This window comes from Anser cygnoides, chromosome 2 (genome assembly GCF_040182565.1).
Source record: "Anser cygnoides isolate HZ-2024a breed goose chromosome 2, Taihu_goose_T2T_genome, whole genome shotgun sequence".
Taxonomy (NCBI): Eukaryota; Metazoa; Chordata; class Aves; order Anseriformes; family Anatidae; genus Anser; species Anser cygnoides.
The window spans coordinates 154,859,024-154,883,168 of NC_089874.1; the positions used below are offsets into that span (position 1 = coordinate 154,859,024).

The window sequence follows — 24,145 nt, forward strand, 5'->3', positions numbered from 1 at the left end:
TGCAGAAAAATCCTGGACTACACTATGCTGTAAGAATTTTTTGTTGTAACTAATACTAATCAAACACAGCATTTACCTGGGGCCGGTGTTAGTAGTCTGTGAAGCAGGAAAACACAAGGACAAAGAGTGTTGAGACAGATGTTGAGCTGCGTATCTAATTCTAATTAATTCAAATAAATTAATAAATTAATTCAAATAAAACATCCAACAGAGTTTTATTTTGATGATTTACTTGAGTTTCACAATAATGTCATGTACTAAACGCGTAAGAGGTACTCCTATCTTCCTATGATTTTACTTGATTTTGAAATGTTACAAAACATTGCTGTCAATAGAAGAAATTCCTACAGCTGAATCAGATCTGTTTTAAGACAAGCAGGTTTTTAACCTCTTGATTCGGTTATAGCTACGTTTTCTAATGACATTTGAAATAAGTTTTGATTTTATCTACTTAGTACCTACATCTTTGGAGTAAATATAGAGTTTCATGTTGATTGGACCTCTGTGAGTAGATGTCAGTAGAAATAGATATAGGAAAAATTTGACAGTAGTAACAAAGTACTGTTTCACACAGAAATCCCCAATATTGCAGTTGTTTATTACTTGAGTGCTTTTTGTTTTCGTAGTTCTGTTTTTAGGTCGTAGTTCTGCGTTCCTCTTAGTGATGATGTTAGACTCTCTAATTCATGAATTGAGTTAAAAGACCGCCAAAGAGAACCTAGAGTCAAGGTCTACTTTCAGAATCGTAGATCTACCTCTCATCATTGCTTCTGGTTAAATAAATTGTGAGAGTGAAGTTGTCAGACTGTGAGTAGTATTCAGGTTTTTGTTGCAAAAAAAATTACCATCAGAAAGCAGGTGGCATAGAGGAGCAAAGTCTACTCATGTAGAGTCTTGTAATAAAGAGTACAGCAGCAGAAGTCTTAGTCTTGAATCTCCCAGATGTTCTGAAAAATATGATTCAAAATAGCTATAGTTTCTTGGATATCATAAGTAAAGAAATATCAAATCCTGGTATATTTGTCTAATACTCCTTAGCAGGCTGAAAAATTTTCAGATATATTGTAAACAACAGGTATCCCCAAGATAACCCTTATTCTTTTCTCTATTTTAAAATGGCTGTGACTAACCTTTGGAAATTTTACTATTTTGAGCAAAGTTTTATGATTTTTGCATACATAAATGGGTATCTTTCATAAGGTATTTTTAAGGTACTTAGCTACTGTGAATGCTGTAGGTATTGAGATTTGACAGACTACTTACGATCCTCGTACAGACTTGGTATATTATTATACAGTATATTATTGCTATAGTTTCAGCTCAGTGGCTCTTGTACATCAAAGCTGCTTTAATGTTGATCTGAGACGTGACTAGTGAATTAGTCTGGTAATATCTCCACAGAAAAATTTAAAATAGGATTTGTCGAAACACATTCCTTGGGAATGCACTGCACTGACAAAAGAATGGGATAGATATCTGGAAGCCTTTTTTTTTTTTGTGCTGATTTTTTTTTTCACTTTATTTGCTATTTTTAATACAAACTGGAGTTATTCCAAAGAACTGGTAGTCCTGAATCCTAGATTTAAAAAAAAAAAAAAAAAAGAAAAAACATACTTCATAAGTTTCTGTCTTCCTAGAGTATCTTTTTAAATCAATAGAATTACAAGTTACATTGTTCTGATTATCATTGTATGAGTACAGTATCAGTAGTAGAGTAGAAATGAGGTCAGAAAAATACCTTTCTTCACTTCAAGTGACTTTTTTTCTGATGCCAAATAAAATAGTGGGATAATGAAGTGGATTATTTGTTTTGTAAATTGTAGTTTATAGCACTTTATGTGGTTGCCTGTAAAATGCAACGAAGATCTTATTTCTGGATTTTTAAGAGGAGTAGACATAATGTGTTTTCAGTTAGGTTTTGAAATGATAATTTATAATGAAGATAGAGCACTGAAGAAATAGTTGTAATTTCTTGATCTTTCTGCATATTTTTAAGTATGGCTTGATGACAGGTGCATTTCTGATATCCAGCATGTGTTCATATTTTCTCATGTATTGCATTATAACAACGTTACTTATTTGACTTCCCAGTCATTTTCAATTACTGTTATTTTGCTTAAGTGCTGAACGTAACAAGCTGTAACAAGCAGCTACATTCATTTTATTTTTCTTTTTTTTTCCTCCGTGCTTGTTGGCTACTCACTTAGAATGAAATTATCAGAGTTCCTAAAGTTTTGTTCTAAATTCTGTTGGATAAATCTCTCTGCAGGAGTGTGCTGTTGCTGTGCCGCATTGCGACCTCGCTACAAGCGTCTGGTAGATAACATATTTCCTGAAGATCCAAAAGTGAGTGAGGACTTAAAATTGTAAAGGGATTGATTATTGAAAATCTATTCAGAAGCTAATGCTTTAGCATTTCTTTTTTCTTATTTCACATTTCTTTTTTCTTATTTAAATTCTGTCTTAATACTTTGTATCTTTGACTGAGATTGGTAGAAGAATTTAGCTGGAAGGGCACTTGTGCAGATCATCTTGTCCAAGTCCCTTTTCAAAGCAGGGCATCATGTACTGGAAAAAAAACACCAATATGTTTTGTTCAAGTAAATAGAGGTTTAATTAAACATGGCCTGCTGCAGGAGAGGTAGCACTTAACTTCATAACGATTTAGAACCATGAACACTTCTTTTGCTGTGTTTGGCAGGTATGAACATTTCACTTGAACAATCTTGGAGCTGTATTAAAGCCCAACTATTATTCTCTGGAAACAGTTTCTGTATTAACATTTGTGTATAGCTATTTTATCTACAATTAACATTCTGTATATATCTATACATAACCATGTGATAGTTCAAAGTAATCAAAAGCTTATGTTTATGTGGCTGTATTTTTTAAATGTTACCAGATTTTGTTATCTTTATAATAGTATAGGTGAGCAGAGCAATCAGCATTCATACAAGGTTTGGTTTATAGACTATGTGGGCTTTAAAATTACTTTCTTGTTTTTTTAAGAATTTTTAAGAAATGTGTTGATACTGAGTGTTAGTTACTATGTTAATGTATGTTATTGGCTTCACATACAGTGATTTCCATTTATACAGTACACTGACACCATGGAACCATAGGGTTTTATGGATTTGTTTTAATCTACTTGTTTGTGACACAGGTATAGGAACACCTCAAGTAACTACAGTTGTAGCAGAGCTGCGATCTCACTTGGTGGCTCTGAACTGTTACTCCTTAGTCTCTACCTGTGTTAATACTCATTGGCTCAGTGTAGGACACAAGCCAGCCTCAGATGTTTCACTGAAGCCTTGTCTAAAATACTAGAAGACTTGCTTGATAAAATGCACTGACTGTCTTTAAAGCTTCAGTAACTTGTTTGAAAAAGACAATGTTTTGGAAACTTACAGCAAAAAAAGAAAAAGGCAAAAAAAAAAAAAAGCCTTATTCTTCTTACTTGACAGTTGTAGTTAGTACCTGTAGTACCTCACCTAAAGGTGTCTGTATCACAGTTCAGACTAAATGGGTATGTGTAACTAATTTGTTAATTACTGCCTGATCCTGTTCTAAAAATTAGCCTTCGGGTACCCTGTGTGTCAGCCTTGTCCAAAATATGACAGTGACAAAATGAACAAGATTATGGTTTAAATCTTTTGCATAGACTGTCGACTTTTCAGAATTATCCATCAGATATATGATGACGTTTGGGGGGGTAATTGGAGAAGAAAAAGTGACGTACCAGTGGGGAAAATGTGTTGCAGCACTGATAATGTAGGTCAGTAAATATCTGCTTTTGGAATACTTGTCTGTGTCCATCCCATGTCTGTCCTTCCCCACCTCCCAAATAATGGGAGAAGTTACTTCATTTATTTCAAAAATATCTTATGTAATTTTTTAAGTTGTTGATTTTTGCAGCTTAGCTGTTGACAATTTTTTTTAGAAGTTATATATTTTGAGTAGTGTATTCCAGTTTGTACGACTCAGATTTTTTGCTTTGAGTATCCAAAAGGAAAAAACTTCAAAAGCTTCATAATTTTTGTGGATTTTTATTTTATTTTTTTTACTTCTGTGTGTCCTTAGGATGGTCTTGTTAAAGCTGATATGGAGAAGCTGACTTTCTATGCGGTTTCTGCACCAGAAAAGCTGGATCGAATCGGTGCTTACCTAGCAGAGAGACTGAGCAGAGATGTAGTCCGGCATCGCTATGGGTAAGGAAATAAGTCGCAGCGTTAAAAATAGGTGCTAACATGTAGCTGCATTTAGGTCAGAGCAAAGATGATGAGTTTAGGAGGTAAGATACAGAGTCAAAAGAGAAAGATTTTAAAGAACATGGAAATGGCATAGGAAGCTACTGAGTGTAAGAAGTGGCAAGAACTGCAAAAGAAAGGCAGTATTCGTCATGGGCCATCTTTGGCATTCATGATGTTAAAAGCTATTTTTATAACTTCCATAGAATGGATAAAAGACCATTCATTAGGCTAACTAGTTTGGCTTGCTCCTTTTCTCATTCATTTAATTAGAATGTCCTCTTGCTGTGCAGGAGGATGGATAAGTTGATGGTTTTCCATACCAGGGTTTGGGTAGAGAAGTTGTAGACTAGAAAGCTAGGGTCTATAATTGAAAACAAAATGTGTTAGAATAGAAAATTAAACTGTGTTTACTCAGAAAATATTATGATATTCTTTCTAAAAACTTTTGTGTTTTTTTTAAAGAAGTCAGAAATACCATTCACTTCCATTTTTAGATCCTATGAAAGATGTGCCTTCACCTTTTCTTTCTAATTTACTTTAGTGATAAAGACCTAATGATAAACTTAACACGCATATTTGTGAGTCTCTCCACAATTAATTTTCAGGTATGTCTTAATCGCCATGGAGGCATTGGACCAACTTCTAATGGCTTGCCATTCTCAAAGCATAAAGCCGTTTGTGGAAAGCTTCCTTCATATGGTGGCCAAGCTTCTGGAATCAGGAGAACCAAAGTTGCAAGTTCTTGGAACTAATTCTGTGAGTAAACCCAGATTCTAATTGAAATCAGAGTAAGTCTTTGCTTATTTGCTGAGGCAAAATAATTCCAGAATTCACAAAATATCTCCAATTTAACATGAATTGAGAAGATTCTGTGAACGGAATGATATGCTGTTTGGGCCTAAACACAGAACATAGACCAAATGGAGCCAGAAAAACGTGTTCCCATTTAGTCTCTAAGACTCTTTTGATGCTTGGGCTCATTCTCTGTGGTAGTAACTTCTCCTGGAAGAAATTGAAAAGCTGTTCTGTCAATTCATATTTTGAATCTTTTTAACAGACCTCCTGAAGCCATTGGTGTAGGAAAGACAATGTTTTCTTGCTTTCAGCAACAAGAGAAGTGGTGAGAGAAAGAGGAAGTAACATCCGTCTCCACAGCACTGACACTGTGGAGAAAGACTCCTATTAGTTCAAAAGTAGCCAGGAGGCAAAAGCCTTCATTATTCTTAACTTTTTAGCTTATGTATTTCAGGGTCCACGTCCTGGCTTGAAAGGCAAAACTAAAAGTATCAAAGTGAAGACTTGGAGATCAGTTTTCCTAAATAAAGTGATGGATGCAATTAATATTATAGTCCTCTGATGCTTTTGCTATAACCATTGTATTTCCCAGGCGGTACAGCATGGTTCTGAGAAATTTCAGGATGGTGATGTGGACTGCTTTCACCTAGAGTGATTATTTTTACATGAGTAAAGAAGTAATGCGTGCATTTTACATACATTGCCATTGTTAGCAGCGTTTGGGTTCTCTGGATTCTATAAAAATGTTGGTCTTTCCTTTGGGCATGATTCCCAGTTGGTGGAATTAAATGGAGTTGTGGTTCAGAGAGACAGGAAGGTGTATATATTAGTGATACTACTCTGGAGTAGAATTCCGTACTATAGTTGAACACAGATGGTTCTTGCTGTGGTGGAGGGGAAGTAGTGTCTCCTTGCACACCAAACTAACAGGGCAGTTTTACTGATGGTAATCATATACACACACATTATAGTTTTATATATATTTATATATATGCATAATACATACATGTATGTCCCTGGAGAGGGACTCTTTATCAGGCAGCCTAGTGATAGGGCAATGGCTGTAAACTAAGACAGGGTAGATTTAGATTAAATATTAGGAAGAAATTCTTTACTGTGAGAGTGGTGAGGCAGTGGGACAGGTTGCCCAGAGAAGCTGTGGATGCCCCGTACCTGGAGGTATTCAAGGCCAGGCTGGATGGGGCTTTGGGCAACCTGATCTAGGGGGAGATGTCCCCTAAAACCCCAGGGGTTTGGAATTAGGTGATCTTTAGGGTCCTTCCAACCCGAACCATTCTGTGATTCTATATATGTGTCTTTTGTTAATTTTGAGCCATACTATCCTGATTTTTTTTGTTTGTTTGCAAAAACAATGCTGGGCAAGACCCCTTTGGGAAATAAGAAATAGCTATGGAACTTGCTTCCTGGGGTACGTAATGGAAGATATGTGTCACTTTCCAGTTGTTTGAAAACCTCAGTGGTAAACAGTTACTGTAAACCTCCACTTTAATATACAAGGCACGCATCTTTTCTAAAAGAATATGCTCTTGAACAGAAGTTCCCATTATGGTCATCTGTTTGATATCCCTGTCTGTTCCTAATGAGGCCTTTTATGTGCAAAGTGGATTAATGGAATTCCTAATTTGGGAAATAACTGCTGTTTTTCTGTTGTACTCAGTAACCAAAATAACAACAAGAAAAAAATCCTAAATAAGATACTAAATTATGTAAGAAGAAGAAGAGAGTGAATATATGGCTTTTCAACAGTATTCCAGAGCCTCGTTTTAACCTAATTACACTTATTTCCCTAGGTGCCTTCTGTAGTCAAGAAAGAGAAAAGATAGTCTTCTTGTGTTAACTCTAGAGGAGCGAAATGTATTGGCACTGACAGATTTTCTGTTACTGAGAAAACTGGCTTGCTATGTTCTTAAATAAATTTGATGTCAGACACGAAGAAAGTTTATCATCACATCTAGCCTCTTTTAGATTTTCCTGTACTCCCTAAGAAGGAATAGAAGATGAGTACAGATGGTGAAGAGAAACTGGATTATTTTTTATATGCTTTAGTTACTCTAATGTACCGCTGTGGAGAGGAAATGTATTGCCTGGAAGAGCTATGAGTAAAATAAATTGTATACAAAGTAAATGTCTTTAAACTGGTGAAAAGTCAGGCAGCCTTTGGGAAAGTTTCCGTTTGTTGTTGTTATTTTATTAAACTAAATTTCACACCAATACAACTTCATGATCTCTTTTTGCTTTACAAGGAAATCATTTGATGATGATTTCCATATCATTTTAAGTGTATCTTGATTATTTTCCATTCCAAAGCTGATTTTCAGAGCATCACTGGCATGCAAAGGCGACTGTGTCTTTCAAGTAAGATTTAACTGTCTTAATTGAGTTACAGTTTATTCTCAGCCTCACAAGCAGATTTTACTTGAACTGTGAGAACTCTTGTGATGTTTCACTTGAAAACCTGACTTCTGAACCAAATTTGTGTACTGAATGATTCCTAGTAGTTTAAAGTCTTAGAAGGATCTGAAAGCTGCTGCTGCCTTCAAGGTTTTTCCTTGGCTTGCAAATCTCAGGTTCTTGGAGGCAGAGCTTACTCTATTTGGTGCTCTGTATCTTACAAAAGGGGAAAAAAAAACCACAGAACTTGCTTTCAGCACTTTGGTTTCTGATTTTTTTTTTTTTTTAAAGTTAATTTACTTTTTTAAAAGCAAAGCTGAAGATTACTGTTCTGGAAAAATAGTTGTTTTTGCTTTTCATTAGTGTACTTATGTGCCTAATCTTCAGATTATATAAAATTAATTCCTATGACTTTTTATATGCTTATATTGCATTGTAAATTACGTTAGTTTATTTCTTACAGCAGCAATGATTTTTGTATAACACAGTTGTAAATCTGCTTATACAGGAAGATACTTGAGAACAGCTGAAATGCAATAGTGGATGTCTTGAACTCTTTTTTTTTCTTTGAAATCGACTGGATTTGAAATTGGCAGTGTCTATAAAGTTCAGAATGTCTGTTTCTATCCTGGAAGATATTTTTATTAACCATGTGCTAAGATAGCATATGCTGGTGAGGAAACTGAAAAAAATGTGTAAAAAAAAAAGCTGAGACTTTCTTGGCTTAAGTATTATAGAATCTGAAAGCTGACTGCAGTAAATTTATGACTTAGAAACGTATGGAAATACTAAATTTCTCTATCCAATTTACAGAATTTCAGTAACAAAATATCATGTAAAATGTCTGTACCTCTCATGTTCAGATAATGAAATCTATTATTTTGATCTGTAGTGGCTACAGACCAGGGTTATACTGGGGTAGAATCAATTCCATTTGTTCATCCTATCAAATGGTGTACAGCTCTAAAATCTTTGAAATTGTGGTCAAGATTTTTGGGACAAGAGGGAGACTTTATTTTTTTAATATTTTAAATTGCCTGTCAATTTATTTAGAGAGGGTCCAGAAAGTTTCTTTAGTGATCAGCTGGTCAAAAGTGATGGGGGTTGTAATTTAGTAAAACGTATCTTAAAATATGCTGAGGCAACTCGGTTGAATTTTTAACCATTTTAAACCATTTTTAAGCTAGTTCAGAATGTTGACTGGATGAATTATCTGCATTTTAACAGTAAAATGTATTTTTCAATTAATCTGTAAAGTTGTATATATATGTATAGAACCCATTATTATCACATTTTAAATTATTTACCTAAATTATTCAATTTAGATCTTTCTTTAGTTGATAGGGCGCTTCATTTTGGAAAGCTGATTTATTTTCGGCATGGGTGAAATAATCATACCATTAGTGACAGCATTGTGCTTCCTGTGCAGGAGGAGCAGGTGACTGTTATTGCCAGCTGTCATCTTGTTTGGTATTTAAAAGAAGATGAACAGCATCCCAGGTGGAAAAGTGACCAGCCAGTGTCTGATAGAGCAACGAGATTTTTATATTTGTTAGTTTTGACTTATGATAACACTTGTTTTTGGCTGAACTGAAGTGCTTGCACACATAAATATAATTTAAAATGTCAAGACTGTGAAATTAAAGAATGTCAGAACTAATGTTCCCAGCAGAGTACTGATTTGTTGGTCTTGCTTGTCTTTAGCATACTAATCTGGAAGTATGCATGGCACCTTATTTGTATTACAAGATCCTTCTTTCCTTCCATGTATCCATGTGGAATTATGTACTAGTAGTGATCTAGAATACAATGAAGTATTTCATCTCTAGAATCCCTGATCTGTCGTCTTATACAGGAGTTAAAGGTACAGAGAGAGGCAATTACCCTCTCATAGAATGGCTCAGATTGGAAGGGACCTTAAAGATCATCCAAGTCCAACCCCTGCCATGGGCAGGGACACCTCCCACTAGATCAGGTTGGTCAAGGCCTCATCCAGCCTGGCCTTGAACACCTCCAGGGATGGGACATCCACAGCTTCTCTGGGCAGCTTGTGCCAGTGCCTCACTACACTTACAGCGAAGAATTTCCTCCTAATGTCTAGTCTAAATCTATCCCCTTTTAGTTTAAGACCATTCCCCCTTGTCCTTTCATTATCTACTCGAGTAAAGAATCCTTCTCCATCGTTTTTTGTAAGACCACTTTCAGTGAGGTCTCCTTGCAGCCTTCTCTTCTCCAGGCTGAACATCCCCAGCTATCTCAGCCTGTCTTCACAGGAGAGGTGCTCCAGCCCTCTGCTTATCTTTGTAGCCCTCCTCTGGACTCACTCTAACAGGTCCACAAACAAGATATCTTCCTATGTGATAGTTTCCTAATAATGAAATACAGTAGTTTTTCTATAAAAGATGGTAATTATTGGCATTATCATCCCCTCCTGCTAAATGAAACATGAAAAAATTGCAAGCTATTAAAGACAGAATTGGGAAGCTCAAATATCAGAAAATACTGCTCAGAACCAGCCTACATGTTCTGCAGATAGATGCTTTAAGTAATGTAATTCAGAGTTAAATACAATGAATGCTGATAGTTCTTGAACTGCTGCAAAAAGCTGACCTCCTTTGAAGACGTCTAGAGGGTATCAAAAGTTCTGTTCCTACTTCTAATTTTTCTACCTATTAAGTATGAGCTACCTAAGAGTGATAAGACAGCGTAATTATATAGGAGAAATCATGTCCTTAGGAATTTATTTTGAGAACTTGCATGATGTACTCAAAGGACTCGCACAATTTGCTTTTCCCTGGTAATAGGATCCCACTTTCTTGATGCAGTCCAGGACAAGCATCTTCTGAATAGCTAATATGTTCCTGCTGTATATAAGGATAGATTTATAAGGTTTTACACTGATTGAATTTTATTGGTTTCAAACCTAATGGAAATAAGATACTACCAATGTAAGTACCTTTTTGTACCTTCTGTATTATACCAATGCCGAAGATGCTTCTACTGGTAAAGCTTCCATAAATTATCAGTGTGTTACTGCAAGCATTTAGTATGACTGAATGACATGTTTACCTCTATAAAAACTTTTAAGTATATCCCCGGTAATTGCTTGGAATTTCATAAGAGTTTTGCCCTTTTTTAAGTCAAACAGTTCCTATAATTGTGTTATGCTTGAAAATACCTTAGGTGCTTAGGAGTCAAATATTTTCTATTTAACAGTAACTTCTAAAGAACATCACTGCTAGGCAAGCAGAGAGCGTAGGCTAACGTGCGCTGTGAAAACTTTCCGTTTCTGTTTCGTGACAGTGCAACTCAAAACAGCTCTATGACAGTTAGCTTTCCGGTGTCCTAAATGTTCAGTCACCTGAATGCTAATCCTGGAATAGATTTCAGAAGTGCTTTATGTTCAGTGGGTGAAATTGTTACGATGTACAGGAGGGAATCAAAAAAATTTTTTTCCCTTTGTGGACATTTTACTGTTAGTTTCATTTTGAGGGGCATAACTTCTAAGTACTTTCATCCCTGCTACAAAGCTACATTCTGATGCAGGATTAATCTCCAGAGAGAGAGTTGGGGAAACTTTTGTGGCCTAAATTCTTCATTTATTCTGACAAAACAATTTCTTAATACAATAAATCTTTCTTTTAGCAAAAGACATTAGAGTTATATAATAAGTTTTCATGTTTGAAGATCCTGTCAGATAAATCTTCATGTATATTTAGATTGTTCCTGCTGATACCAAATGCTGGATGAGTTAATATTCTCATGGCTGCTCCCATAGTATTTTCTGTTCTTTAAACTTTTTGCTTCTGTTCACGTTTTTATGGAAGTTTATGTGAATCAATTGTAGACTTGAATGTTTAAAAAATACTAAGGTCATATTACTCTTTGTTTTCCCCCTGAACTGTATGCTTTATTAAATTTTAAGGACTAATTAGGTTCTAGTTTAATAAATAAATAAATAGAAAGTCTACCTCTGTTTTGTAATTAACAATTTCAGGAAACAAACCAGTGAGACACAAGATACTAAAGCATTTTCCAGCGTCCATTGGGAAGGAAATGATTGCTTTTGTAACTGACCATATTGAGAAAACAGCATGGTTGCTGTTCATTTTACTCACAAACCGTGGCAGCAGACTACGAAAACCTATTTTTTTTTTTGCCTGTATGTGAGTTTCTTATCACCTGACTGTAAAAGATTCTCTACAGAAAGATGCATAAAATGAGCTAGTATTTTACAGTTTTGCACCTTTTTAAGGAATGGCTGGGAATACAGTTCTAGAAACTGTAGAAATCTCAAGTGCATCTGTAGCTTACTGTGGGTGAACTGATAGCGTATTTGCAAGGGATAAGTGTCCTAGTTAAAACAGAAAAAAAAAAAAAGATTATTACAGAGTAGAAAGTTTTTTTTCAGGAATGCACAGATTTCTCTTTCAGCTTGAACACTATCTCAGAACCTCCACAAATCAGCATCCTGTAGGTCATAGTGAAGTGCTTTGGGTTCGTCTATATGTATGTGGGTAACGCGATGATAAAAACAGCTTCTACATCTTGGTAAATATACAAGAAATGCCTCAGCTTGTGCTTAGCAATTGGTAAGAAGAATACATTGCGGAGGGAAAAGTAGAGCGATCTTAGTGGGACTTTGCTCTGTTTCAAGGCAGAATCAGCGCTGTGTTAAATGTTTCCTGACAACCTTTCCTTGCCTTTTTTTCTTCTATGTGTGATGTGTATTTAAAACTTACAGTGATGGAGAATCCACAGTGTCTTTAGGCAGTCTTTTCATTTTAGACAGTAAAAACCCATCTTTTTAACTTAAGTAGCCTTTGCTGCAGCGTAAGCCTACTGTTGCTTTTCTTATTACCACTGAACAAATAAAACAGCGTACTTCTTTTATTTTTGCAAATATCTTCGATAAGTTGTAAGACTAGTATCTTTTGGGGAGTTCAAGGCTAGGTAATGTTTTAGTTTTTTTAACAGGAGTGTTTTATCTAAAGCTTTGTTCATCCCTAGGATGAAGGACAGTATTGGTTAGTTAGTGTCTCCAGCTGTGACGCTTAACCTGGGTATGGTATCTAAGGCTTATTAGTGCCAATTAGATGGTAAAAATTTCTTCATAGATCTCACAGGTAATACAGACTTACCACAATATATTGTTTGGTTTTTTATTATTATTTTCATGCCAGTGTAACAGCAGTGACTTTCATTGAAGACGCAATTTATTATAATCCTAAGTTTCTTTTCTGCATTCAGCTGTGTCTGACTTGTATTTGTACAGCTGCCTTAAAATGGTGTTTTGCATTTGTCATTCCTAAATTATTGTTTTGATATGTTTTTTTTTTTTCCAGGTCCTGTTTCCAGTTTAGAGAGTTCCAGGCATAAAGTGTGCTTCTAGCTCTGGCCAGCTTAGTGTTCTTTGTAAATTTGATAAGCCCACTCTATTATTTAAATTTCTAGTGAAACTCAGAAATTATTGTATTCCAGACAGGCCTCTTCAGAAGTTCACTTAGTACCTTATTGCAGTTTGATGATTTAAAAATGTTAGTATGTTTTTAAACCCTTTTGTATCTGTCTTATGGGGATTGTTCTTTTGACAATGTTTTTCTAGCTTCTTTGAGTTGTTTTTTTTTTTTTTGTCAACAACATCACTGAAGTTAAGATATGGCAGGTGCTGCTTCGTCTGGATTCACAAAATCTATTTTCCTTGTCAGCAGAATAAGTTAGGCTGTGTTGATGTGATTTGTTCTTGACAAATCCGTGTTGATTGTTACTTATCCTTTTGTTACTTTCTAGATGTTAGCAAATTGGAATTTTTATTTTTCTTTGGAGTTTCTTTCTGTGAATGGAATTAAAGTTGACTGGTTACAATTCTGACTTTTTTTTTAAGATAAAAAAATCTTTGTAAAGTTAGAATTGACAGAACTCTTTCAAGTTTATTTCCCGTGAACTTTGATAAGTCAGGATGTTGCTACTTAACCTCCAGTGAAAGTGTACCATTGGATTGCTTGGATTGCATGAATTAATGACATTTACTATTCAAGTGTTAGATGTTTCCATGTTGCATAAGGTGTTATTTGGTGCAGTGGCATCATAATAATAATCATAATGACCTAAATGAAGTTCTAGTGGAAAGACTTTTAAAAGAAAAGCCTCCTATTTGACTTTGTTTTCTCTGAGGCTAAACATTTAAATACTATAAAATCTGGTTTCTTTCTTAATGCACTATTTTATATTATTCTTAGATGAAGCTTAATATTCATTATCCTCTTTTGGGAAATTGCTATCAAAGGCTTTTTTATCATATTTTGTTTTCCAGTTTGTCAAATTTGCCAACATCGAGGAAGACACACCTTCATATCACAGACGCTATGACTTCTTTGTGTCTCGATTCAGTGCCATGTGTCATTCATGTGACCACGATCCAGAAATACAAACTGAGTAAGTGCCTTACCATATGTATTGTAGAGAACTGGCTGGCTACAGTCTGTAATACAGCTTCTTATTATGATATTTGTTGGAATATTTCATTCCATTGGAAGAAAATGAAAGTCTGACTTTTAACTAGTACTGAATATTGTAAGTCTTAGGTACATAGAACTTTTAGAATGTCCAGGTAGAATTTTACCTGATTGATGCCTGCTGGATTGCATGGATTCTCTCCAGAAAGGCACTGCTTATTACTGTAAATGTGTGCAAGTTCCGTAACTCATTTGAGAAACTAATGGGGCTACTCATATGAATAGCAAAAATATATTTTGAGTCTGTTATTTGAGAATGATTCATTAAAATTGAATTTTATTAGACGTCTGTAGTATGATGCTGTGTGAAACTGAAATGCCTTCATGAATTTGTATTACAAATTTTTACATTATTATGTAACGCTACATTTTTTTAACTTCAGCTCCACCTAGTGATTTGTTCTTTATAGGAATTGTCAGTCAGTATTTAACTCCTGAGCATTTGAGAAAACCTTGTTTTTCAGACTATATGATTTGCATCTCTGCTGTACTCATTTTTTCTGTTTCCGTACATTAAATTGTTCAGCCAACTATGAAAAATCCATACACTGAACACTTACTCAACCCATGTTAGGTTAGCTGCAATGCGTAAAGATCTTCTTAGTTTGCAGTTTCAAAAATCTGCAAACTGTCTTTTCAAAAATAATATATTCTATATTTTTAAGAATAAAGAAAATTAATACAAATTTCAGTCCTCCTTCAGTCTTCTGGTTCATTCCTCCTTATTTTTCATAATTCTCTGCCATCGTAGTTGTTGTCCTGTTGCTGTTTGCAGGGCTCTGATGTAAACATCTCTCTTAAAAAGATCTGTCTCTAAAAATATAGATGCTTACAACAGATGTTTTTCATCCTGCCTCCCCTGTTTCCATTTAGGAATATTATTCCAGTGAATGATTTTACAGGTTGGCTGCACAGATTGTTCTGGGAATAAGTGAAGGGATTTTGCTCAGAGACCAAAGGTAACGCAGACTTTCTGCTGGGGAGAGACCCTTCATCAGGGAGTGCAGTGACAGGACAAGGTGTAACAGTTTTAAACTAAAAAAGGGCAGATTTAGATTAGATAGAAGGAAGAAGTTCTTGACAGTGACAGTGGTGAGGCACTGGAACAGGTTGCCCAGAGAAGCTGTGGATGCCCCATCCCTGGAGGTGCTCAAGGCCAGGCTGGATGGGGCTGTGAGCAACCTGGTCTGGTGGGAGGTGTCCCTGCCCTTGGCAGGGGGTTGGAATTGGATGATCTTTAAGGTCCCTTCCAACCCAAACCATTCTGTGTTTCTTAACCACGTGTCACTGGTGAAGCTGGTGTATCACACATCTACTTCATAACTTAAGTTTCTTTCAGTATATTTATTTACCTGAAGCTGACAGTTGCAAAATAGTATTCATAAATGTTTTAAAGAGATTTCTGAGATTTTTCCTTTTAGGCTTAATGAAACTAAAACAGAAATAAAATATTAAACTCAGCATAAAACATTCCATAATAGGTTAGGATTTAAGCTCAGTTCTGGATTATTTTTTTTAGAATTTTTTCCACCTTTGTTGCCCCTCACAAACGAGAGGTAATTTTAATAATGAACTAGAACATGGAACGAATCAAGATAAGATATAACCCTCATTCATCTGCCAAGTATGATCAACCAGTCCTAAGGGTACCTTAAAGTAACATACCTCAAAGGTATGATTATTATTGGAGGAAGAGAGCTGTGGTAATCTTCTGATTTGCAGGTTATCAGTCTGCACTGTTGTACTTCAGTCTGCAATGCTGATATACCCTTAGGGTGGAATTCAATCCTAGTGTTGTAAGACTGCACACAATCTTGATTTAAATGTCGTCTCTGCTTTAATACCTATCTGAGCCTTGTTTAGAGGAAATAAATCTTTCCTGTATGTGGTGAAATATGGTGCTCTGTGCCGTCCTTCAGTACCTCAAACCTCATTTCTTGACCTCCTGCACAAGAGAGAGAGCATGAAATTAGTGCTAATAACACTCCCAATACAGAAGACATGGCCTTTTTTCCCATGTGTGTCAGTGGGAGATTTTACTCAGGTTAACGAAATGTGTAGTAATACAACTTTTTCCCATCATCGTAGACAGTTTGAATGCATCTCTTCTGAAATAGATCTTTAAAACAATGACTCCCCTCTATGAAAACCAGTCATTCTTGGAGTTGGCTTACTAGATTTGCTGTAGGTACTGAGGTAATTCAGCAGAACAAATGAGCTGTGATTCCAGATTACCATACTAGAAGCAGTTATCACGAGAAGTCAGTGTGTAGTTGATAGGGCCTAGGGTGTATTTCAGCTCCTCCTACAATGGACGTCTGTAGCTGTTGTTTATCTGCACAGCTTGAGGTTCCACCGGATTTACTGACTTGAATGCGAGCTTGAACGTCATCTAGACACGTAGTCAAATAATGTAGGTTTCTGAGTCTGAAACAGAATGTCACCTGGCAAGTGACATTTCCCTTTCAGCAGGGGAGCCTGCTGAAAAGCCACTGTATCAGCAAAACTTGATTACCTCAAGAATTAATAAATAAAAAGGAACTAGAATCTGACAAAAGAAGAAAAAAAGAAAAGTTGCTTCATCTTAAATTCATATTGGAGATATTTGTAGGTGACAGTAGTTGCCTGTGTAAAATGTTTCAGTGATGGGATTTTGGAAGCTCTCTGTCTTAAATGTCAATCTTAAGGTTCTTAATATTGGAATCTTAATATTGAATACTGCACTATAGTTGTACTATAGGAGTAGCAAGTGCTTTTCTAGTTGTTTGTGTATCCTTTTCCTTTTCTGACTTACATGTAATACCATTAATATTGTATTGAAAGGTCTAGAAAGGCTAGATTCCTGATATTGGATCCTATTTGAATGCATGTGGATTTGTCAAATATAGATGAAAAAGAGGGAGGTACAGTTTTAAGGTATTTATACATTTATATTTACAAACGTCAACTCGGAAGGTCATCTAGTGAATGTTGCAATGTAGTGAATTTGACTGAACAAAGGCGAGTGATACGTTGTCCATAGTGAAATTAAGATTTCCGTTTTGAGGGATTTATTTTCATTAAAAAAGTAAATTCAAATTTTAGCAAAGCTTCGCTGTGCTTATTTCACTTGATGTCTCTATCATCCTTTCTTCTACTTGGTTTTAATAAGTAAAATTCTACTCCTAGCCTTTATAATAATGCCTAATGACTATTATCACTTCCGAAAATACTGTTTTGCCATACATTTCATTGTACACATTCTTCTTTTTGTCCAACAGAGTAATGAAAATAGCTAATAGCTAGACTAAGTCTTTCTTAGAAGTTGCATTAAATTTTCTTTTGTTGTTGATCAGTCTCTGTTAATTTAGTTCAAACAGTTTTAGAATGAAAGTGATGGTTTCTTTCGTGTGTCAGGCTTAAGCTGACAGAATTATCTTTTGTATGTTTTCCTGTTGTTTTTTTATGACTGGTCATCTTCCATAAATCTTTGAAGATTTGTGATTAATCCGCAGTCGTAACTACACTTAACTTTAAGAACTTGGTCACAGGGTTGTGGTAGCTCTTGCATCAACTGAGCTGTGCTAATTTCACACTTTTTTCAACACTGGTGTAGGTTGAAATTGCAGCTGATGGGTAGTAAATTCCATAGAGTTGATGAGTTTTTACCCAGAAATTTCCAAACTATTGCTTTTGAGGACTTAATAGAATTCTACCCTACATAATTGCTACTGTCTAATAGGCAGACAGTCATGCTGCAAGGTGCTGTGCTTCTCTTATTTCATAATTCCTTTTTTCCTTCCTTAGGATCCGAATTGCTGGAATCAGGGGCATTCAGGGAGTGGTTCGAAAAACAGTTAATGATGAACTTCGAGCAACTATATGGGAACCTCAGCACATGGACAAGATAGTACCATCATTGCTGTTTAATATGCAGAAAATAGAAGATGTTGACAGGTATTTTTATTCATGGTCACTGGTGTGTTTTTTGAGCAACCTTTTAGTTTTTATTATGCTAATCTTTTTCTTATTAGAGGAAATCACTACTGGAGTTTACTAGTCAAAGTGTTCTTGAAACTGATAACAGAGCTCTGCTTAACAGCTGTTAATGTTTTTTGTCTTAAAGTCTTTTCAACTGTCTGTATTTATAAGTTATATATAGGAGTATATATAACTTAATATGTAAGTATATATAACTTGTTCTGGCTTCTCTCAGTATAAAACCATTCCAGAAGTTGTACATCCATGTTCACTTTTTAAGATTTGTAAACTCTGTTCTTGTAATATGATGCAGAGATCAGTAAGCACAAGTTTGTAGGTAATTCAAATGATTTTTTCCAGTTATATTTTTTAAAAATTGAGGGTTTAATTCCTGTTGAGTCATCAGTAGCAACTGTCTGTTCTGTCTACAGCAGTACTTAAGGTGAAGATTGAAAACTTCTTGATATGTAGGCACATATTTTCTGCTCTCAGTAGCTCCTGGGCATATTTACCTGCCAGGTTTGCTTTTAGAAAAGACATCTGTAATAACCAATGTTGAGGATTATGCCAGTTACCTTACTTTACAATAGAAATGTCACTTTATTTTTATCCATGTATTTGTGCATAAACACTATGTAGGTGTAAAATATGGTTATTGATAGCACTGGGAAATTTCCACATATCAAAACTAACTTGAGCTGTGCAAAAAAGCCTAAATGTTTGTGTCATGTCCACCCCTACCTGCTCCAAAACTTGCTGGGTAGGTTCAGCAGACTTCCTATAACAACATGCTTTTCATGCTTTCTTATGACACAGCTTCTGCAATCTGTCAGATTTTTTTTTTCTTTTTTCATTCCTCAGCTTTACTTTTCTTTTTTTCCTGTCGATACCTAGCTCTTCTCTGAAGTAAACTTTCAAACTAAATAACCGAAATCGATATTTGTCTGTCTGTGCATTCTGTATCTATTTACTGCATATAACTTGGGGCCCATGAAGTACATGCAGAAATACCACTTCGATTTTACATCTGAAGAGAGATCTGAATAAGAGCCAAGGTTTCTGAACCTGCTCTTTGAACAAGTTTGCCTTTGCTTGCTCTTACAAAGCTTCTAGATACCCTTTCCTTCATTACCCTTTACAGTGCCTCCAAGCGTACATTATAAACCTTTATAAAGCCAAATTAACTACTGATGGAAAAACTGACTCAGGTGGGATTGGGATCAACCACTTAAAGCAGATCAGTTTATATCTACTGCAGAACTCATTTTTGTCATTTGTTTAGCAATGCAGTGGTGGTGGTGGAAAAACAAATCTGTTAAAAAGTGACTGTTAATTAAGTATCTGAACTGGCTTCTTGAAACTTTTCCTATAATGCACATTCAACAGAAGAAAAGACTAATGGTTTTCCATGTGGCAAGTAGGGGCCTTATATGATGCACATATGACAGAAAAGCTGAAAACAATATTTATAAATTGTTGATCTGCTGGCCTTGAATGATGTTAGAGGATTTCTCATTTTGTTTTATGTGACTTCATATTTGTGAACCACAAACAGAGGCATCTTGAAGAGTAGGAGTAAGAAGCATATTGTTCTGGCAGATGGAATCAAAGCATTATGTGAGAGCGCAGAAATTCTAGAAAATACCCCCTACTGAAGTCCACAGAAAATAACCATTTTTGGTTAAAGCTGAAGCACGCACATTTAAACTTTCCCTTAAATATCAGTGTAATTGCTACTTGTGGAACCTTCAGAGCTTAACTTAATATTCTGAGTATGTATCACGAGACACTTTTTTAGTTGAAGATTGAATTTTTAAACACCATTTTTAAAAGATACTTGTATTTGTGGTTTATGTGTCTGCATGTCTGAATGGATATTCTAGTGAGGTGACTGTCAGACAAATTTGCTTGTGTAACATATTCTAAAAATCAGATTACTTTTTTTACTTAGTTGCACTTCGCTCCAATCTTGTACTGCAAAAAAATTGTAATGCATACTTCAGTATAAACCTGAAAGACTCTTCCCCCTTACACGTTTTCTAGAAGATTCAGAACAGTCAATTATCTCCATTTATACACATTTCTAAAGTGTGGAAGGGATGGATGAAATGGGAAATTGAAAGGGTGTTTTCAGTTAGTTTGTAGCATATTCTTCACAATAACTGCAAAGCTAAAAGTGTCAGCCTTATTTAAGGCATAAGGACACTTTAACACTTGATACAGACTTAAGGGTATATTAAAAGGATTTAAACTTCATGTTCATATAAATTCTGGTTTAGAGGTAGATTAGAATGTATTTTTTTCTCAGGGTAAGTGAACAACAACTGTGAATCATAGTCGAACACTTCTGTAGCTACTCTGCTCAAGTTTTCCTTAATGTATCCCATCCCATCTTGGCCTATACTGGTTTTGTGGTATTAAAGCCTCAGCTGTGAGCTGTTGAGTCGTTCGGAGCCAGTTTTAGCTGGTGGTTAGATGTTTGCTTTAGAAACTTCTATACTTCAAAATGACCCTCCTTCCAGCTCCTTGTTGCCACATTTTCTTACAGAGATCACCCCCAAGAAGGTAGGTAGGACAGATGAAGGGAGTAGTCCCTACCCATTTCATTGCAATATGCATCTTATTCTTTCTTTATTAAGAAAAACTGCTTTTAATTTAAAAATGTAAAGGGGTCATTTTTATAATCTTTGTCTTTCATTTGTTAATGATGGAATGTTCATCAGTGAGAAATACTGAGAGCTAGCTGCTGTTAAAATTCAAAACCAAAATGTGATCCCTACAGACAATGGAAGATCATTTTGAACATTCAAATGGTTAGAATGTGCAAATCTGAAGACTAAGATTTCAGACCAGGAAGCCTGGTTTGCAATTTTTTCTTGTAACCTATTCTGAGTAAGACTCCAAGCAGTACTAAGAAGTCCCCTTCTGTGGAATTGCATATACAAACATGCAAAAAATAAGTTATTTTTACTGCCTTTTAACTAGAAATCTTCCACAAGTTAGCTCTGTGCTTTCTGCAGTTTGCCATCTTTTTTTTTTCCCTCTCCTTTTTAATACTGCTGTGTTCTAGGGAATCTGTGTCAAAACAGCAATGAGAATGACAGTTATCCCTGCACTGTCATTTGTATCTTCTCTGCTCTGAGGAGGATGCCCATATGTCTACACCAGAGTACAGGGGAAAAAACAGAGATTGAAGGGCACAGCAGTTGGATAAAGCTGCAGTTTAAGTGGTATTCATGGTGGATTATATACAGATTTTCATGCCATTTACAATTCTAATCATTGTGCATTTGTAAAAGTATTTCTCATTACTTAACTAACAGGGTGCCTGGGGCTTTTCTTATTATTAAAATCTGAGGAGCTAGCACTGTTGTAACGTCTGAAAATCTGACCTCATCAAAGGCAACAGCTGTTATTTTTTTTTTATACTGCAATTTTTAGATTGCAGTAGTCTTGAAATACTAGGAGATCTTTTCCTTTTAGAAGATCTTACAGCATACAGATGTTACATGTTAATTTGACTCACAGCATCTCAATATTTAACTTTTTATAATGTTATAATGCTGTGGTGATGCCAGAGTGAACATTGCATAAGCTGATGCTTAATGAATGTTCTTCTAGACGTATTTAATGTGCAGGCTTGCAGACTTTAGTGTACTGATTTCTGCAGTCTTGAAAAAATAAATAAAAAACACATTTCCTAATGCATAGATGCATAATTTTAATGTAGGTGAGTGAATTCTCACTTAAGTTTCTAATATGTGTTTTGTGTTTAAAAAAAAAAAGTAAACAACAAAAAAAAACTTGCCACCTGTAGGTAGAGAACTTGTCAATAAGTTATATTGCACCTTAATGGGAACCATTTTCTTTCTTCTTATACCTCCTGTTTCTGAAATGATCAATTTAAATGAAACATGGGTGGTAGCTTAATAGTATGATGTGTGAAGCAGTTAAGTTCAGAAATATATTTCATTTGCCTTTAATTTTCTGACATAACTCAGGTCTCTGTGTGCTGAAAAGGGCACTTGGATAGGCAGAGGAAAAGAAAGGATAGCCAAATAATAATAAGCAACATTATAAAGGCTTGCATCAAAAATGAGAAGTGGCAGACTGGAAACTTTTCTAGAAAAGCTCCACCGTTCACTGCTTATAGTGCAGGTGCTAATTTTAGGTTTTGCAATGCGAGGACAGGCTGTTACCTTCAAAATTCAGTTGTAGAATTTGGGCCTTGGCTGGTTTTAGTTTGTCCAAGACACAGCATGGCTACTCTAGTTTTGCTTCTTGTGTCTATATTCTCTCTTTTCTCAGTACTTTTACTCTCTTTCTGCTGTGTTGATTTTAAATAGTTGACCTAATTCCCAGTCACCAAAAGAAAAGAAATAATTGCAAATGGCAGTGTTTGAACTTTAAGAAAGCTTGGTTATTGGTACTGTCAGTACTACAAAACATTAGAACTTTGTTTTGTACTGCAGGATTTAAGTTGTAAGTTGAAACTTCCATATGAAATCAAGTTGCTATTTGCTGATTTTAATTCTTCCATAATTTACAAGAATTTCTATTTCGGATTAAGGCATTCATTGGGGGTATTTCAGTGCCTGAAGAAATAGTAGCTTTGCTAATAATAAATTCTCTTCACGCCCATAGCTTTTTCTCTCTCTCCCATCGTGTTATCATTTCTTACTGTTCTTTACTATCAGTAAATTTTCTATGATTGAAATAACTGTGGTATTAGCACCTTATAAAGGAAGATCACAATTATTTCAGTCATCTAAAGGACAAATTTCTCTGCAAAACTTCATGTAGGTAACACCCTTCAATGTGTGTTTTTCTGATGCAAAGTGTGGTGGTCTATATTTTGCATTGCTGTTATTTATTTTCTTACTGAAGAAGTCAGTTGTTATATTGTTTACAATAATCCAGTAAAGGTTTTTGGAGTAAGGGACAGGAGAATCCTCCTTCAGCAAGGGCCACCTTTATAAACACGTAATGGAGAAATCAACATCAGTATCTTTATCTTAATATTTCCAAATATGGATATGTCTATGTTACTGGTAACATTCTATGTGATAAACATAATCTGTGTGATAAACATGGTCCAGTTGCCCAAAAGCATCATAAAGGTGAAGAATTCAACTTGACAAAGCATTATGTTTAAGTAAGGTGAAACATTAGAGCTTTGTGTACTGATGCAGACTCTAAGAAATAGCTCCTATGCTTGCTTTTGAGTCCTTGTGGTGGGTTAGCCCAGGCTAAAGGCCAGACTCCTACCCAGCTGCTCTTTCACTCTCCTTCCTCAAAAGGACAGGGAGAGAATAGGATGGAAAAGCCTTGGATTCAAGATAAACACAGGCAGGTAACTTAATTTACCAGTTACCGTCATGGGCAAAACAGACTTGATTTGGGGAAAAGTAATTTAATTTATTGCCAATTAAAGTAGATTTGGCTAGTGACAGACAAAACTAAAAATAATAAAAAATAATTAAAAAAAAAATTCTCGTTCCCTCATCATTCCTGCCCCCTGCCCCAGCAGGGATGGGATGGGATGGGATGGGATGGGATGGGATGGGATGGGATGGGATGGGATGGGATGGGATGGGATGGGATGGGGGCTGTGCTCAGCCCCCCCAGCCCCTCTCGGCCGCCCCTTCCTCCTCACCCGTGGCCCTGCTCCAGCGGGGGCCCTGCCCCGGGCTGCAGCCCTTCAGGAACACCCTGCTCCCGCGGGGGCTCCCCACGGCCGCAGCTCCCTCAGGAAATGTCCCCCTGCTGCGGCGTGGGCCCTCCCCGGGCTGCAGGGTGGAGATCTGCTCCAGCGGGGGCTCTGCAGGGCTGCCGGGGAATCCCTGCTGCCTGTGGGCCTGGAGCCCCTCCTGCCCTCCTCCTCCTGGGGCCTGGGCCCTCTGCTGCTTCTCCCTCGCCCTGGGCCTCCTCCTCGGCCTGTGCCAGCTCTGCCCTTTCGGAAATCTGTTTTCCCCGAGGTGCCGCCAGTTTGGTGCTGGGCTCAGCTGGGCCCTGCCATGGGGCCATTGGAGCCACCACAGAGGCCCTGCAGCCCCTGGCCAGCACCTGGGCATGGGCAGCCAGCACAGTCCTCTCCATAGTGATGTTTGTCACCTTCTAATTGATTGTCCCCTAATTTCTACATTATCTAGTTAGAGGTAACTGTGTGGGTGACAGTGTTCTAATTAGTTTGATCAGCTTTTTTTTTTTTTT

At 36.2% G+C, this 24,145-nt stretch overlaps 1 protein-coding gene across 5 annotated transcripts in view; it reads left to right on the forward strand.

Moving 5' to 3' along the window:
• Positions 1 to 24,145, forward strand: part of EFR3A (EFR3 homolog A) — an 83,145-nt gene that overhangs the window by 22,054 nt on the left and 36,946 nt on the right. For all 5 annotated transcript variants that reach the window (XM_048049828.2, XM_048049825.2, XM_066990754.1 and 2 more), the window contains 5 exons: positions 2,270 to 2,346; positions 4,081 to 4,208; positions 4,856 to 5,006; positions 13,771 to 13,892; positions 17,759 to 17,908. In XM_048049828.2, coding sequence (XP_047905785.1) covers positions 2,270 to 2,346; positions 4,081 to 4,208; positions 4,856 to 5,006; positions 13,771 to 13,892; positions 17,759 to 17,908 — 628 coding nt within the window. The remainder of the gene's footprint in view (positions 1 to 2,269; positions 2,347 to 4,080; positions 4,209 to 4,855; positions 5,007 to 13,770; positions 13,893 to 17,758; positions 17,909 to 24,145) is intronic.